Source organism: Podarcis bocagei (genome assembly GCF_964188305.1).
Source record: "Podarcis bocagei genome assembly, chromosome: 2".
Lineage (NCBI taxonomy): Eukaryota > Metazoa > Chordata > Lepidosauria > Squamata > Lacertidae > Podarcis > Podarcis bocagei.
In genome coordinates this window covers 789,495-806,423 of record NC_138126.1, presented here as the reverse complement: position 1 = coordinate 806,423, position 16,929 = coordinate 789,495, and the positions used below count along the sequence as shown (strand labels likewise).

Below are 16,929 nucleotides of genomic sequence, written 5' to 3'. Positions count from 1 at the left end.
CACATTAAATAGGCTTCCTGCAGGACAGCTGATGGCAGGCAGCCCTAGGGGACTTTTGGGGGGCGGGGGGGGGGAGCGCAGCTGAATTTGGCCCTGAGCGCTTCTTCACCTGCCTCTCAAAATCATCCTCATCATTATTAGTCCATTTACCTCCCATCATTTCCAAGAGATCTCATAACCAATTACAGTATTAACTCTATAAAGGACTCCACATAATGCATAAATAAATGTACCTTTCTTCTGCTCCTAACACAGGTATGGGCCTAGCCTGGATTTTTGGTGGCTGTGCAGGACTTGTTGGGGGAGGGACACCTCAGTTTGCTATGTATTTTTATTGATGTTTATTGATTGGGGGGGGCAGCTGCTCCTCCCTGCCTACGCCCGTGACGCCGGCAGCAAAACTGGGGCAAAGGGGAACCTGACTCCCCCCTCGCGGCAGGCCCCCTCTCCCAGTCCCCCCCCCCCCGTGTCTTCTAGGTGCTGAAATGGGCTCCTTCGTGGACAGGAGTCGCTTCCTGCTCTGTGGCAGGGAAAGCGAAAGTGAAACTGCGTCTCCGGCAGCGAGAGGGGGGTCTCGTGGGAGGGGTCAGTGAAGCCCCCTTCAGAGCAGAGAAGCGTCTCCCCCCCTCCTCGGCATCTCCCCCTTTTCCTGGTCTCTCTCCCACCCCCAACATTTTCTCCTCCAGCCGGAGGGCAATAAAAGGGGGGAGATAAGCATGGGCGTAGCCATGGGGGGCAGGGAGCAGCTGCCCCCCTTAAATAAATTAACCAAACAAAGCAGATAGCTCGGTTCTGTCCCCCCCCCCCCACATAAATCCTGGCGACGCCCATGGGGTCCCGGGCCTTGGAGGTGATTCCTCCACACACCCCACCCCAACGGCCTTTTGCTATCGCTCTCTCCCTTTCCTTTGGGAGGAGGTGAAGGGGGGGGGAGTCTCTCTGCTCAGGCTCCCCCCCCCCGCCATGAGATCACGTGACACGAGAGAATGGGAGAGAGACAGACCGTGGGAGCTGCTCCCTTAAGACAACCGGAAGTCTCCACCCCCCAAATTCTTTCTCCCCCCTCCCTCCCTCCCCAGAGCATTTCCTGTACCAGTCGAGGTCCGAGTGCCACTTCTCCAACGGGACGCAGCGGGTCCGCTACCTACATAGTTACTTCTTCGACCGGCAGGAGCTCGCCTACTTCGACAATGACCGAGGGAAGTTCGTGGCTGTGGCTGAACTGGGGGAGCCCGACGCCAAGGGATGGAACCAGGACAAGGACTACCTGCGGAGCGAGATGTCCATGGTGGATGCCTTCTGCCGGCACAACTATGGGATCTTCGAGCCCCTCTCCCAGGCGCAGCGCGGTGAGTCAGGAATCGGGGGGGGGGGCGTCATGGGAAACGGGGCCCAAGGAAGAACCCAAAGTGGGGGGGGGGGCGTGGGGTGGACCCGGGACTTTCCCCCCTCGACGCGCCTGTCGCTGCTGCCACCCCCGGCCCGCTCCCCTCCCGCTTTTCAGAGAGAGAAAGGGGCCTTTCCTGACGCCCCACTCCAGAGGCAGATGCTGGGATGGGGGGCAGGAGGAGTTTCTGTGTCCCTCGAAGCATCATAACCCATTTCGTGTACTGAAATGTGGAGGGTGTCTGTCTTCGTTTAGTTATTTATTATCAATTAAATTTGTATCCCGCCCTATACCTGTAGGTCTCAGGGAGGCTTGTATCACAAAATTGCAGTATTTGCTATTATTATTATTATTATTATTATTATTATTATTATTATTATTATTAATGTATTATCTATACCCCACCCATCTAGGTGGGTTTCCCCAGTCACTCTGGGCGGCTCCCAACAGAATTAAAAGCACAATAGAACATCAAACATTAAAAACTTCCCTAAACTTCCTTTCCTGCCTGTGCTGTCTCTGGTTCTCCCTCTCCTCTCTCCACCCCCACAACGACCCTGTGAGGGAGGCCAGGCTAAGGGGGGGGGGCTGCCCAGGGACACCCAGGAGACTCAAGGCCCAGGGGGGATTTGAACCCAGGGCACAGTCCAACACTGAACTGCATGAGAGTGGGGGGCTGCAAGGGGAGAATAGGCAGCCTTTCACGGAGAGGAGAGAGAGCACATTTCAAGCAGAAACACTGAACATTTTTAAATTACAATATGATGTTATTTGGACATCACTCAATAGTGACACATTAGCATGTCGTTTCTTGCACACCTGACATGGATTCAGGTTGGGCTGCCATATGTCCAGGTTTCCCAGGGAATCAGGGTGTTTAAATCGGGGGGGGGGGGTTTAGAAATTAACCCCACAATTGCAAAATCACATACATTCAGGATTAAATAATAATAATAATAATAAACATGGTCCCATTTCCTTCCCACCCACTCATTACTATTTTCAGCCACCAGGCTCCCCTCCAACTCCCCCCCCCCATTCTCCAGGGATCATCCCTAAATCAAAAGGATACTGTACAGTGAATTCTGAAGATCATCCTGTTTGCTAGGGAAAAGGGAAGGACAAATTCCTGAGATTCCCAGGACTGGGAAATGAGACAGAAGGATGGAAAGTGTCCTAGGAAGGGGAGGGGCATCCCAGGACCCCCAGGGAGGAGCAGTTCCCAGTTTGTGGAATGCCCAGCCTGACCACTGGGGAAACTGGGCTGACTTTGGGGAGATGGGGGGGTCAGAGATCCCACTGGTGGGAGTGGGAGGTTGGGGGTGGGAGCGTAGGATGGCCTGACTGTCCCGGGGGAGCCCAAACTAGGCTTCCTGTCACCCAGGCAAAGACCCAGTTTTGTCACATACACCCCTTGTGTATTTGCATACACGCACAAAAATTGACACTTGTTCATAAAGGGCATAAAAAGGGCTGGAAAAGAGAAATAGTCTCTCCAAATAGTAAAATTGTCTGTGTGCGTATCTGGCTTTCATTCAACCTTAAGAAGATCTCTTCAGAGAGCAGATCTTTTGAGGAATTCTAAGAAATATTATGACTGTAAATAATAATAATAATAATAATAATAATAATAATAATAATAATAATAATGGAAACTAGGATAATGATCAGGCACATAACAGAGAGTAAGTCCTACTGAACTCAGTCGTATACCTCTGAGTAAAAATGCTGAAGATTGCAGTATAAGACTGCAGAATCTTTACAGAGTTATCTCAGAGTAAGCTCCATTGAATTCAATGGGACTTCTGAGTAGTAAAGGCAGTTTAAGGCTCTAAAGAATAAAAGAAAAGAATAAATACTCCACAAGTTTCCTTTAAAAAATGCTGGCTGCTGAGCCACTGCAATTAAAGAATTTAAAGCGGATTGGCTACATTTTCCTCCCAAATTGCAGGAAGGGATAAATACAAAGTGCTTGGTATGTCAGCATCACATTTCATTCATTGCAGGTATTTTATTTCCAGTATAAAGAGGACTCAGTTTTTGTAGCTGATTGTAGGCAGCAGTGCCCTCTCTACGTGTTCACGTGGTGTAAACATGTATGTTGTCTTCTAGAGATCCAAAAACACACAAAATGAACACACAAGCAAGCAATACTCCAAAGCGCTTCTGATCCCAAAAGGGCAGGAGGGGATGTTCTGATCTCTTCACCACTTCTAATTCATCTCTGAGACTTTAAGGGAAGCAAAAGAAGAAAGAAAGGATTTCTCTTTTGCACATAGTTCCAAAAAGAGTCAGGGGGAAAGGGGAAGGAGGGTCGTTTTCCAGGTTTTCCTGCTTCCCCTTGCAGATTAGCATCACTCTGGTGCTCAGCAGATGCTTTTAGACTCTGGAGCCGCCAGGGGGGCTGCACTCAGAGAAAGGCCCCCCCCTACAAGCTGGGAGCCTCAGTTGCGCTCCCTAGAGGCGTCACCCTGACTAGCCCCCCTCCCCCATTAACTCTGGCCTCTCCTCCCTCCCTTGAGGCCTCCAGGTCCCTCCCTGCCTAACTCTCTGACCTCCCTCCCACATCTCCCTTGCCTCCCTCCCACAGTCCAGCCCCAGGTGAAGATCACCCCCACAGACAACGTTGAATCTTCACCACACAACACTCTGCTGATTTGCACCGTGAACCGCTTCTTCCCTGCGGGGATCGAGATCAAGTGGTTCAGGAACGGGAAGGAGGAGCCCAAAGTGTGGACCACGGACCTCATCCGGAACGGGGACTGGACCTTCCATATTGAGGTGATGCTGGAGACAAAGCCAGAACATGGAGACGTCTACACCTGCCAGGTGGAGCACGCCAGCTTCGAAGGCCCCGTCACAGTGCAGTGGGGTAGGACGCCTTCCCAGCCCTGACGCATTCCTGGGGGGCTAGATGGGTTGCTCCCCCTCAGGGGGCTGATCCCAGGCCTTCCTTTCCTCATTCAATGGGTTGTCTTTCCTTTCTTCCTTCAGAGCCACAGTTGGACTCTGCCAGGAGCAAGATGTGGACGGGGATTGTGGGGATTGTCCTGGGGCTGGTCTTTGGGGCCACTGGACTCGCCCTTTACCTGAAGAACAAGAAAGGTGAGGGTGGGGTGCCAGGGGGAGAGGGAGGGTTGGGTGTGGGGCTGGATTGGGCTCCAGGCTCCCCTCCTCTTCTTAGGCAGAGGCTCTGGAGAGGGTTCTGTTCCTTCTCCACTCCTAGGAGGTCCCTCTTGGTGTCTCAAATGGAGCCTCAGCTCTTATGGAGATGGTCTGAGGTTTAAATCTCTAGATGAAGACCTAAACCTCCAACATATGAGGGAGAAATTCAAAAGCATCTCTGGCTCTGAAGCCTTTGAGCAGAGTAAGGACACAGATGTTTTGCAGCTTCCTGGTCCCAGCAGTAAGTCAAAGGCTCTCTCTCCCTGCTGAGCGAAGGGCCTTTAATCCCAGAATCAACAAGTGGGCAATACAGAGCCCCAAAGGAGGCAGCCGAAGGAAGATGGGAGGGTTTGTGGGGTGGGGACATTGGGTAATGGGAAAGAGATTAGTTGGCAAGATGTTCTCCAGAGTCCTTTCTGTATTGGGAAGGAAATATTCCTTTCCTACAAAGACTCTTCTTTCACCCCCTCATACTCCTTAGGACAGAATGAGAAGGGGAAAGGTCCTAGCTGTGCCTGGAGTGTGTCATCTTGATCGGGGGGGGGGGGGGGGTTCCCAGAGAAGCTATTTCAGGGGACATCTGGTGCTGACTGAATCTTTCTGTTCTTTTCTCTCTCTCCCAGGGCAAGCTGTTCCTCAGCCTGCAGGTAACTTTCCTCTCTGCTCTTCCATCCTCCTCCTCCTCCCCCAACCCCCTTCTCCTGGCTGCTTGCTGTGCCCCCGCCATGGCTTCCTTGTAGAACAGAGGGGAGGGGCTTCCTATGGATAAATCCATCCCCTGATGCACACACTCCAATATTGTGTCCTGGAAGGGGGTCTCCAGGGGAATGTCCCACCTGGGAGACAGTCAAGCAAAGTTCAAGGCCAAGTGAGGAGACCACGGCTGGTGTATGGCCCTTTGCAGGGCATCTATTCAGGGGGGGGGTCCTCTTTCGCCCAAAGGGCTGCATCCCCTCCGTCCGGGGCCACATGCCACTGCTGGGCAGGTGGGGGTGGAGAAAAACGTGCCAATTTCCGTATTGCTGAGTGGACTAGTTCCTGCCCCTCTCTGTTCTTGGTCCAGGCAAGCACGGGCCAAGCAAGGGGTATCCTCAGAGTTCAAGGATTATCCCAGGGAGGTGGAATCACTCCTGGAGGGTTCAAAGCAGGGACAGGAGGAGTGTCTGGATAGAGCCATGTGGGCCAGAAAGAGAGGCCTGGGGGCCAAGTTTGCTCCAGGGTCCGTGGTTCCCCATTTCTGATCTGGAGAGATCTCCTTGCTCTCTTCTGAAGCTCCTCTTCTCCACTGCCAAAGCCAGCCAAGTCTCCCTCCCTCTGCCTCCTTCCCTCCTCAGAGCCCCCCCGGCCAGGCCCATAACTGGAGGCGATGGGAATTGTAGTTCACAATATCTGATGGCCGCTCTATGGAGTTTCCCCCGAATCTTGCCAGGGATTCTTGACCCCTTTCTCCCCATTCCTCACCCCACAGTGATGGGCTTGTCTCTCTCTCCTCTGCCTGCAGGACTCATCAGTTAGACTTCGCTGCTCCATCAGGATCCTGATATGTGGAGAAGCTCTGTTCTTCCTGCCAGTTGCCCTCTGTCCATGCTCAGAGGTGGAAACCTCCTTGGAAGGTGGATGGAAGGAGTCACAGACCAAGAATGACAGTGTCCCCCCCCTCCCCCACCTCTGTTGCTTGCTTGTCATTTGGGGAAAGTTTCTTTTTCTTTTTTTTTTTTTTTTAATAAATTTTTATTGGTTTTACAGCATTTTTTAAAAAGAACAAACAAACACAAAAACAAAACAAACATACAAAATACTTTCAAAGATATTTTCATAAACCTCTTTTCTTGGACTTCCCCATACCCCCCCTCTCTGCATCCCAGTGTCCATATTTGAACTAGCAACTCCCAGTTGTTACTTTCTAATCTCTGTCATCTTAGTCCTCCTTTATCATCTAACCTTGTATCCCTGTACCCTGTTACTTCTAGCAACCACAACATTTTAACATTCGTTGAGTTTGTAGTAGTCCTTAAGATAGCTCTTAAATTTTTTCCATTCTTCTTCCACCATCTCTTTACGTTGGTCACGGATTCTGCCTGTCATCTCAGCCAGTGTCATATAGTCCATCACTTTCATCTGCCATTCTTCCAGAGTAGGTAAATCTTGTGTCTTCCAATACTTTGCGATGAGTATTCTTGCTGCTGTTGTGGCATACATAAAGAAATTTCTATCTTTCTTTGTCACCAATTGGCCGACAATGCCCAAGAGAAAGGCCTCTGGTTTTTTGGAGAATGTACATTTAAGTACCTTTTTCATTTCATTATAGATCATTTCCCAGAAGGCCTTTATCTTCGGGCATGTCCACCAAAGGTGGTAAAAAGTACCTTCAGTCTCTTTACATTTCCAACATTTATTATCGGGCAAATGATAGATTTTTGCCAGCTTGACTGGGGTCATGTACCACCTGTATACCATTTTCATAATGTTTTCCTTTAAGGCATTACATGCCGTAAATTTGATACCGGTGTTCCATAACCATTCCCAGTCATCTGACATAATGTTGTGTCCAACATCCTGCGCCCACTTAATCATAGCAGATTTAACTGTTTCATCCTGTGTGTTCCATTTCAACAGCAAGTTATACATTCTAGATAAATTCTTAGTATTGGATTCTAACAATTCGGTCTCTAGTTTTGATTTCTCCACTTGGAAACCGATTTTCCTATCCTGTTTAAAAATTTCCATTATTTGGCGATATTGAAACCAATTTTCTACTTTGTGCTTCAATTTCTCCTGACTTTGTAGTTTAACCTTGTCTCCATCCTGTTCTAAAATTTCCCAATACTTCGGCCATCCGACCTCCATATTGAGTTTCTTCACTGCTTTAGCCTCCACTGGTGACACAGGGGAAAGTTTCTTTTTCTGTTTCCCTTTCCGCTTGTGGATTGCGAGTTGTGGCAACCTGATTCCTTCTTTGCACCTCTCTGCTAGAGAATTTGTGCCTTGAATCTCCCTGGAGGAGCCTGAGCTGTCCCTGAAAACAACCATGAATCTGGTCAGACTGCCAGGACTGGTCCTTCAAGCCCTGATGGGGAGACTCAGAGCTGGGTTGGGGAGGGGTCCCATGTGGCCTCCCAAACCTCTCCATGTGGCCCATGGGACTCTCCCCAGCCTTGCATTGCCCCTTCCTTCAGGGTCTTTGCCAGGCTGGGATTTGTCCTTCTACTCCAGTCATGTTTCTTGCTTGCCTTGACGGAGGATGGAGAGGGGAGGGTGAGCTTGTGAAGAGACTGGTCTCCTGTGAAAACTTCACACTTGCCTTTCATGCTCTGCTCCTGCCCACCATGGGCATGTGGCCCCCAGAAGGTTCTCCAGAAGAGAACGCGGCCCTTGGGCTGGAGAAGGTTCCCCACACACACCTCCTCCCCCCAACTCTCCCTGGATGAGCTTCCCTTCACCTGGGGGGAAAGGGTCACCGGAAGCTGCCTTGGACTGACTCCATCCAGCTCAGCCGTGTCTGCACTAGATCTGCTCCAATATGCCCACACGGACTGGCAGTGGCTCCCTTGAGGTTTCAGGTGGAAAGTCTTTCTAGCCCTTCCTGGAGACGCAAGGGATTGAGCCTTCTGCACTCAGAGCAGCTGTTCTGCCACTGAGATACAGTTTGCATCTCTCTCTTTTCGGAGAGTCAGTATTTTTATTGCTTCAGCCCCTGTCCAGAGAAGCAACTCTGAAATGCAAATTACTCAAGAGTAACACCAATCCACAAAATGAACCTCCTCCCCTCAGGACATCTGGCTGAGCCAAAAAGCTCGCCATAAACTTTTCCTTACACTCAACAGTGAGTCTTTGGGAATAAACAAGTTCTCTCTTCCCCTTGTTGGAATTTAGACCCATCCTCTTCCTCCTGATCCAAATGTAAGAGCTGTCTGGGAGTGGAAAGGACTCCCTTGGAAGGTGGTGGAATCTCCTCCATTGGAGGTTTCCATACAGAGGTTGGGGGGCCATCTGTCCTGGATGCCTGAGATTCCTCATTGCAGGAGGTTGGGCTAGATGACCTTGGGGTCCCTTCTCTACGATTCCATAAAATGGTGAATGGCCAGATATATTTCTCCCCACAGCCCTGTGACACGGAGGATGAGTCCCGTTTTTGGAGAGAGTCCCTGCTCCCCACCCTCACCCTGCTGACTTTATCTCCTCAGGGGGAGTAGTTTGTTAATTTCTCTGTAAATATCCTGCTCTTTTGTGATCTTAAGGATCCAGCCCTCTCACTGGGATCCCCACCTGACCCACTTCAAGGCAGATTTCACAGCCTTGAGAGTATTTCCTCTGAGTTACATCAATGAAGTTTTTCTTCAGCTTCACTCTGTGGTCCTTGAACTATTTTATTCATTTAAATTTCAATATTCAAGAATCGCCACACTTGACAATCCTGGGTGTAAGAAAAAGGGTTGATCTGCCCCCATTTCCACACAACTTCCACACCTGAAAGAAGGTGACCTTCAGTCATACCTCCAACATTCCCCACCTTTGGGTTATTGACTTCTTTAAGGCCTTTTAATGTAACCATTCAGCACCCCAAGGTGGTTTACCACACAAACATCCCAATAAAAGCAATAAAAGTCTGTTTCAATCCAGTCTGTGGGAACTGATTTGGGAGCCATTTTTCCCTGGGAAAACCCTCCACACACCGCATGGTCTCCTGAGGTGATTCATTATGAATTTGATTTCAAACTAGCTATTCAGGAGAGCCAAATGCCTTCTCCAGTGTTTCCACAAATGTGAACTTTTCAGGGGGAAGAAAAACCCTCCTGTGACTCAAACTCCTGAGGGAATTTTCTGTTCCTCCATTTATCTGACATTGGGCCCCTTGGAGGAGGGAACATGGAGTCTGCTCCCCCCCTTGACATCCCTTCCTTGACCCTTCAGGCCCTGGGGAGGGAAGGACGCCAGTCTCCACAGGGAAGCCATTTTCTCCTCATGTTTGGGCTCCCTCAGGAGAAAAGAGCGGGAAACACCTCAGGCGGAGGGAGGCTCCCTTGTCTCTGACCAGGTTCCTTGCAAATTTCCCAGCCTGTTCTGAGGAGAAAAAAATGGCCACCTTTTTCTCCACAGAAACTCTCCAGGATTCCCTAAGAGACTCCTCTGCCCCATTTATTGTTTCTGGGGAAAACTGACAGGAAATCTAAAGGCTGACCAAGGTCTGAAGGAATTTCTAGTGTCCCCTCAGGACTCGGAGGGAAACACGATGGCTGTCCAGATGAAACCCCCACCTGCCACACCTCACGACCCCCCTGAAGTGATGGCACCTCCACAAACCCCCCAGCCCCACTCCTTGGCCCCAAACCCCGGCACTTGGGGGCTGGGAAGCAAGGAGGAAGGAGACCCCGTGCCCCCCATGGTGGGTCCTGACTTTATCCACCTCCATTAACCCCTTTGCCCCCCTTGATGAGACTGGGAGGCAGCGTCAGCCAGCAGAGCAGCAGACCAAACACCATTTTCAAACCCCTTTTTGCTAGTGGGGAGGGCGGGTGATAAACCCCCTCAGCCTGCCAAGAATCCCAGGAGGCTGGTGAGGGGGAAACACTCGGGGGGGGGTTTATTTATTTCACTTCATAAAATTTATACATCAGTTCATTGTGGGGAAAAAGCAGCAGCTCAAAGTGCTTTACAAAAAGATAAACCAAGGGGGAAATCACAACCGTGCTTTAAAGCACAAACACACAAACTCAAAAACACATCAAAACCACCTCAACTTTCTCGACATCTGGGTCGACTTGTCTGAGCAAGAATGTTTTCCTCAGGTGCCAAAAAGAGAACAATGAAGAAGGCGCCTCTTGGTTTCATTAGGCAGGGAGTTCCAAAGGAGAGAAAGGAGAGGAAAACACTCCCAGGGGCCCATATTTACATGTATTCATTTATTTTTAAAATTTCTATACTTCAACTGTAGATTTCAGGGTGGTTCACAATGTGATGGCAGGGGAGGAGGCAGGGCCATCAAGCTCACCCTAAGACAGGGAGGAAACGCTACAAAATCTGCAGACGAGAAGGGATTTCCTCAGAGGGAAAAAGACTCAGGCATCACCAAGCGCAGGCAGGGTTGGTCTGCAGAAGAGAGGGAATGTAGGGGGTTGGACTAGATGACCCCTGAGGTCCCTCCAACTCTACCATGAGTCTCTGAGGAGGGAAAAGGCTTCACAGCCCCCTGCTTGGTCCTTCCAGGAGGAGGCCTCGTCCCAGATACCAGGGAGGAAATTTGGCAGACTCTCCTTCTTCAAATTGTCCCATTTCAAGGCAAAAGGGCCCTTTCACATTCACAGGACCTGCGGCTCTTTCTGCTGAGGGGGGCCCTGGCCTCCTGCCCCACAGCCTTGCCCTGGCAGCTCCCCTGGCCCCCCTCCCCACACGATACTTGGCTGAAGGTTCTCCTTTGCTTCTGCCTTGAGATCCAGGAGAATGTTTGCTCTTTTGCTGAAAGAGGATCTGCAAAAAAGATCCCATTCCCCCTTCTAAAGAAACCGTGACGACTGCAAGGTATAATATTGCACCGCAGGCTGGGCCTTGTCTGTCCGTCCCTGCGATGTCCCTGCACAAGCCTTGGCCCCAGAAGGGACGCCTCTCCCAAACCCCTCTCTGGGGGGCCATGTCCCTCCTGGAGCCTCTTGCCAGGGGGAGGAAGAGCTGGACGACTCTTTCGACTGGCATTCATTTTCGGAAGGAGGCATTTCTGCAAGGGACAGAATGGGGAGAGGAGGGGAAAGAGCAGATCCAGACCCCCGAAAGCAGTGTCTCCTTCCCTGGGGGGACATGTTCTGTGCCCCTGGTCTTCCACTGGTGGGTCGCAGCCTGATCCCATGTGGGCTGAAACAGGAGCCCTGGCACCTTGCAGATATAAAGATGGAGAACTGCATATTTGGGTTGAATGGGCGTCTGGGGTCTGGAGAGGTTGAAGAGACCTGTCTCTGCCCCACAGCCGACTCATGAAGGAGGTCTGGCCAGCCTGACTGGGCCACATCCTGGCCTTGGCTGACCTGAAACACAGTCCCACCCTCTCCTGTGGGTTGTGCCCCATAGCCTTGAGGACTTGGAGGGGTCTCTGCCCCTTCTCCCCTCTTCCTCCTCCCTCCTGCCTTAGGAAGAGATGACCCACTTTGCTCTCCTGACGCACGAGGGAGGGGGCTCCTCTCCAAGGAAATCTCCCCCCACCTTGAGCCAAGGAGCCCCTATTCCTCTAGTAGAGGATGCTATGGGGCTTGCCCAGCCCCACTCCATTCAGCTCAGCCATTCCCAAGGGGGTCCTTCCCTGAAATGGCAATTCCTCCTAAGCCATTGCTGCTGGGCTAAAGGGGGGGGCTGTGCTTTGGGGGGGGGCCTGGAAGCTACTTCTCTGTGAGGAGGTTTTGCTGCGCTCCCGGTTGACCTCCGTCTCCTGGATTGTGGCCAGCTTCCCTCTTTCATTTCCCTGAATGCTGAGCTGAGCTCCAGGCCTCCATGTGGGGGGAAGCGAAACTCCCCCCAGCGCCTTTCTGCAGCGTCTCCTCTGCTGCCAGAAACAAGGGGGCAGAAGGAGGGAGAGGTGGGGGAGGGAGGCACGTGCTATGGGCCCAGAAGTCCTGCTTCTGTCACCAGGGAGCAGGCTGCCTGGATCCTGCCCCTCCTGTCCAGGGACCCCCTTGCCCCCCTCCTCTTGGTCTGTTTCTTCTTCCAAGAGGCCTCCTTCCCAGCCTCAGGCAGGAGCTGCATGGACACCCAAATTACACTGGCACTGCCTGCAAGGAGAAATCTAGCACAGCAGGGAGGAAGGCTGCAGGCCAAGCCGTTGCCCCCGTTTCCTGCTTGCCGGGAGGTTATTCTCCTTCACATTGGGGAGAGGGCAGCAAAAACATGAAGCTGCAGCTACAGAGGAGCAGTCCTTTCTCCCTTTCTCCCATGGGAGCCGTTGTGGAATATAGATCTGAAGTTTACAGCCTCACTCTCTCTGGGGGTCCACAAAACCCACATTTCTCACACCCAGTTTGTCCCCTGGCAGCCCATCCCTGAGCATCTTGTATTCCGAAGAGATTTTGACCCAGAGTTTCCTCCTCTCTCTCTCTCTCTCTCTTTCTCTCTCTCTCTCTCTCCAGCCAAGGTCCTTCTCTGTGGAAGTGACTCCTCCACTCTTAAACTGAGCCTTTGCCCTCAGGTGTTGCTGCTCTTTTGTGCCACCACCAGGAACTGGGCCAATGTGCAAATCCAGATATTGGATTGGAAGCTCATGTACAGATAACCTGCCACCGTGGGCATAGCCATGATTGTGGTTTTTTTTTGGGGGGGGGCAGGCCTTTTGTTAGGAGGCAGAACTTCAGTTTGCTTTGTATTTCAATTGATTTTATCAATTGGGGGCAGCTGTCCAACCCTCCTCCCACGGCTGTGCCCATTCTTACAACCTATTTGACTGGTCCTTTTTTGAAGCATTTTTTCCCTTCAGAAAAACAAGATGCAGAGAATTCCCACTATGGGGGGGGGGGCTGAGTGCTGGGGAAAAATTGCCTCCTTCCTCTTTGAAGCAAAACGCAAAATGCAGAGGCTGCCACAAGCTCACAGCTTGCAAACCTTGTTGTTGGAACATGAAGAGTCTGCCATTTGCAGTTTTGCATTTAAGCCCAGAAAAAGAGTGTTGAATTTCACATTTTACATGGGATGATTATTGACAGTGGGGAGAGGACAGCCTCTTAACTCCCCCCCCCCCCCGGTAATTCTTTGAGGCGAGTCTTAAACCCAAAGCTGCTCCGACGAATGACTTGTTTAAAAAGTTCCTGTTTCGAGGGAACCCAAATGTCACAATCTCCACTTCTGCCCAGAAGCACAAAACAGGGTTGGGGGAGGGGTAAAGCAGAGTTGATATTGCTGCTGGGGGGGCGTGGAGGGGTGTATAGTGTTGTCCTTCTGGGGACTTTCCTGGAGGGGAGGCTTGATGGGAGCCAATCACAGGTCCCAACACTGCCTGGTCATCAGTTGCTGGGCAGGAAACGCGTTGCTCTTGCCAAACCTCTTCGAGTGCAACACTTGCTGGTCCAGATGTGGAGAAGAAGAAGAAGAAGAAGAGTTTGGATTTGATATCCCGCCTTTCACTCCCCTTCAGGAGTCTCAAAGCGGCTAACATTCTCCTTTCCCTTCCTCCCCCATAACAAACACTCTGTGAGGTGAGTGGGGCTGAGAGACTTCAGAGAAGTGTGACTGGCCCAAGGTCACCCAGCAGCTGCATGTGGAGGAGCGGAGACGCGAACCCAGTTCCCCAGATTACAAGACTACCGCTCTTAACCACTACACCACACTGGCTCAGTGTCAGCCCTGCAGCCTTGAGGGGCCTCCTGCTCCTTCTGCCGACTGGGACTCTGGCCTTCTGCCCCCAAGTCTTGCCCTGGCGGCACTCCTGCCCTGCCCCTCTGCCAAACTCTGCCTTCTGTCTTGCTGCATTAATTGGCTCCCCCCCCCCAATGCCACCATCTGAGATCCAGAAGAAAGTATGAGATTGCACAGCAAGCTGGGCCTTGTCTGTCGGCCTCTGGGATGTTCCTGCTCAAGGCTTGGCACCAGAAAGGACGCCTCTCCCAAACCCCACTCAGTGGTGTCATTTACCTTCTGGAGACTCTTGCAAGGTGGGGGGGGGGGAGAGAAAGAATTCAACAACTGTGTTGTTCCAGGCAACACAGTCAACTCATGATGGAGGTCTGGCCAGGCTGACTGGGTCACATCCTGACCTTGCATGTCCTGAAACACACCCCTCTCTAGTGTGTTGTTGCCCCTGGAAGAAGACCTTCATTCATCCACCCTGAATTTGGAGGGGGGTCCAGTCTCAGGAAGAGCAGGTGCTTTGATCTGGTGAGGCATTTCAGGACAGGGGGTGAGTTGTTCTGTTCCTCTCCTCTGTTCCCCCAGAGGGGGAATCCACGGGTCCTGTGGGATAATGGTTTGGGGCATCACACAACCCACAGCAGGCCTTGAAGACCAGAAGAGTCCTGCCCCAGCATCCTGTTCCCAGCAGGGGACAGGCAGGCAGACCAGGGCAGAGGCAGGGAGGCACCAGCGCTGGCTCTCCTGATCTCTTATCACCCCCCAGAATCTGGGCCTAGAGACAGGAGGAGTCAGTGTAGCCACTCTGGTTGCAATGCTACCCATTTCCAGTGTGGTGTAGTGGTTAAGAGCGGTAGTCTCATAATCTGGGGAACCGGGTTCGCGTCTCCGCTCCTCCACCTGCAGCTGCTGGGTGACCTTGGGCCAGTCACACTTCTCTGAAGTCTCTCAGCCCCACTCACCTCCCAGAGGGTTTGTTGCGGGGAGGAAGGGAAAGGAGATTGTGAGCCGCTTTGAGACTCCTGAAGGGGAGTGAAAGGCGGGATATCAAATCCAAACTCTTCTTCTTCCTCTTCTTCCTCAATGGTTCACCTTTTCATTTTGAAATAATAAATATATCCAGAGCTTATAGGCAGAGAAAACAGCACTAGAAACAAATCAACAAACTGTAAGATTTATTCATTGCTTTTGGAAATATGGGAGCATGTATGAAAAACAGCAATTGGGCTGCACTGAAGCCATTGGGAAAGTTTTGCAGAAGAAGAAGGGATATTTTCCTCCACAGCTAAACTTCCCCAGGAAGCTGGATGAATCCTCTTTGGGATTAAGGAAACACCTGAGGGTTGTATTCCTGCAGTGCAATGCATGGAACTGAGTAAGGTGAATGGTTTTGGGTAAGTGGGGTGGAGATATGAATTAGTATGCCTGACACTCTGTTGGCAGGGGGTCTCCTTGAGCCACGCAGATGCAAGGGGAGGCAAAGCAGGAAAACCCCACAAAAACTATCCTGACTCAACCATGGAGTTTGGGGGAGGATCTGCAGCCAAACCACAAGCCCCTCTGTCAGAGATGATTTAGCTGAGATTCCTGCAATGCAGGGGGCTGGACTAGATGACCCTTAGGGTCCCTTCCAACTCTACAATTCTATGATTCTATGAAATGCACAATTACTAGACAGCCAGAAGCAAAGGCACCAGGGAGTTTCAGAACCTGCATAGAGGGAGCTGTAAATGTTGCACCATGGCAAGGCTTATAATGTGGGTAAACCATATACTTTTCTTATTTACTTAAACAGTCTGAGAGAAATTTCTTTGCTAAGATGGAAACAGAAAAGGGAGAAAAGTAATGTAAGTCTGGCTAAGCATCTTTGGCTATCATAATTTTTATTAAAAGTCAACCATATTGTCCGAAAAGCTTCTAAGGACAAGCTGCACACGGAGGAAGCAACTCCTTCCAGCTGATTCATAGCAGAAGAGACTCTTGGCAAAGGAGCTGAGCTGATAGGGTTGAAGGAAGAGGCTGTCAGGAAAGGAATCCCCCATTATCTGAAAAGGAAGGAGAAGGGAGCTGGTGAGCTGGGAGTATGGAGGCTGAGCATCTTCTGGGCAGGACGAGGCCCACCCCACACCCCTTTGCTGTGTATTTTGGCCCCCATGAATGGAACCGGGTTCGACTCACATGAAGCCCCTGCGATCGTTCATCCTCATGGCCTTGAAGAAAAGGATGGTGCCAGCGATGATGCCCAGGATGCCAAAGGCCAAGCCCAGGGCACACAGCACGTTCTCCATCGTCTCCGGGATGGGAGAGGGCGCCTTGGAAACTGGGATGGAGAGAGAGAGGACAGGGCTAAGGGGGGACTCTGTTTCTCTGTGTGTGTTCAGCAGAAGAAAGAACCCAGGAGTCCTGACACACCACCCCCACCCCATATACATGATAGGAACTAACTCAAGGAACCCCCAAAAGGCAGTTGAGCAACTTATTGTCTCCTATGGGTAGAAGCAGGAGAATAAATTACGCAAAATTGCAAGTGTACTTCACTTGCGTAATTTTACTCTGATCATCAGAACGTGTTTCTTATACGCCATGAATCTGGGTTTCTGAGTTCAAGTCCCAGAGAAAAGCCCCAATCCTGCCCGGTGCTTACCCCAGATCTTCTCCATCTTTCCCCCTGGGATGCCCCAGTGCTCCACCTGGCAGACGTAGATGTCTCCCTGCTCAGGGACGAAGGGGAGGTAGGAGAACTTGCGGAAAGTGTTGTCCACGCTGGGGTAGAAGTCTGTCTCCTCCACGCCCTCGGAGACCACCTCGTTGTTCTTCAGCCAGGTGACGTTCAGCACTGGGGGGGAGAACCTGTCCACAAAGCAGATGAGGACGTTGGGGTCCCCCAGTTCCACGGCATTTTCTGGGTACACCTTGGCCGAAGGAGCAACTGAGGAAGGAGATGGAGAAAGAAAGGGGATTAAAACCCATTTGAAGCAGTCTAGAAATGGAAAGCATAGCAATTAGGTGCTGTGGGTATTTTTGCACCGGGTGTTAAGGTTTGGCAATGCCTCTGAGCTTGT

General features: G+C 51.2%; 1 protein-coding gene and 1 pseudogene across 2 annotated transcripts in view; one reads left to right on the top strand and one right to left on the bottom strand.

Moving 5' to 3' along the window:
• Positions 1-16,929, top strand: part of LOC308579714 — a 32,269-nt pseudogene that overhangs the window by 1,215 nt on the left and 14,125 nt on the right. The window contains exons 2-8 of the transcript XR_014013344.1: positions 1,080-1,349; positions 3,978-4,259; positions 4,382-4,492; positions 5,176-5,199; positions 6,054-6,062; positions 9,715-9,935; positions 11,670-11,845. The product of XR_014013344.1 is annotated as an uncharacterized misc_RNA (transcript). The remainder of the gene's footprint in view (positions 1-1,079; positions 1,350-3,977; positions 4,260-4,381; positions 4,493-5,175; positions 5,200-6,053; positions 6,063-9,714; positions 9,936-11,669; positions 11,846-16,929) is intronic.
• The window catches only part of LOC308581090 (mamu class II histocompatibility antigen, DR alpha chain-like), a 44,113-nt gene that overhangs the window by 25,349 nt on the left and 1,835 nt on the right, over positions 1-16,929 (bottom strand). The window contains exons 3-5 of the mRNA XM_081183560.1: positions 16,512-16,796; positions 16,046-16,187; positions 15,766-15,912 (exon numbers count right to left, since the gene is read on the bottom strand). Coding sequence (XP_081039686.1) covers positions 15,909-15,912; positions 16,046-16,187; positions 16,512-16,796 — 431 coding nt within the window. The 3' untranslated portion in view covers positions 15,766-15,908. The remainder of the gene's footprint in view (positions 1-15,765; positions 15,913-16,045; positions 16,188-16,511; positions 16,797-16,929) is intronic.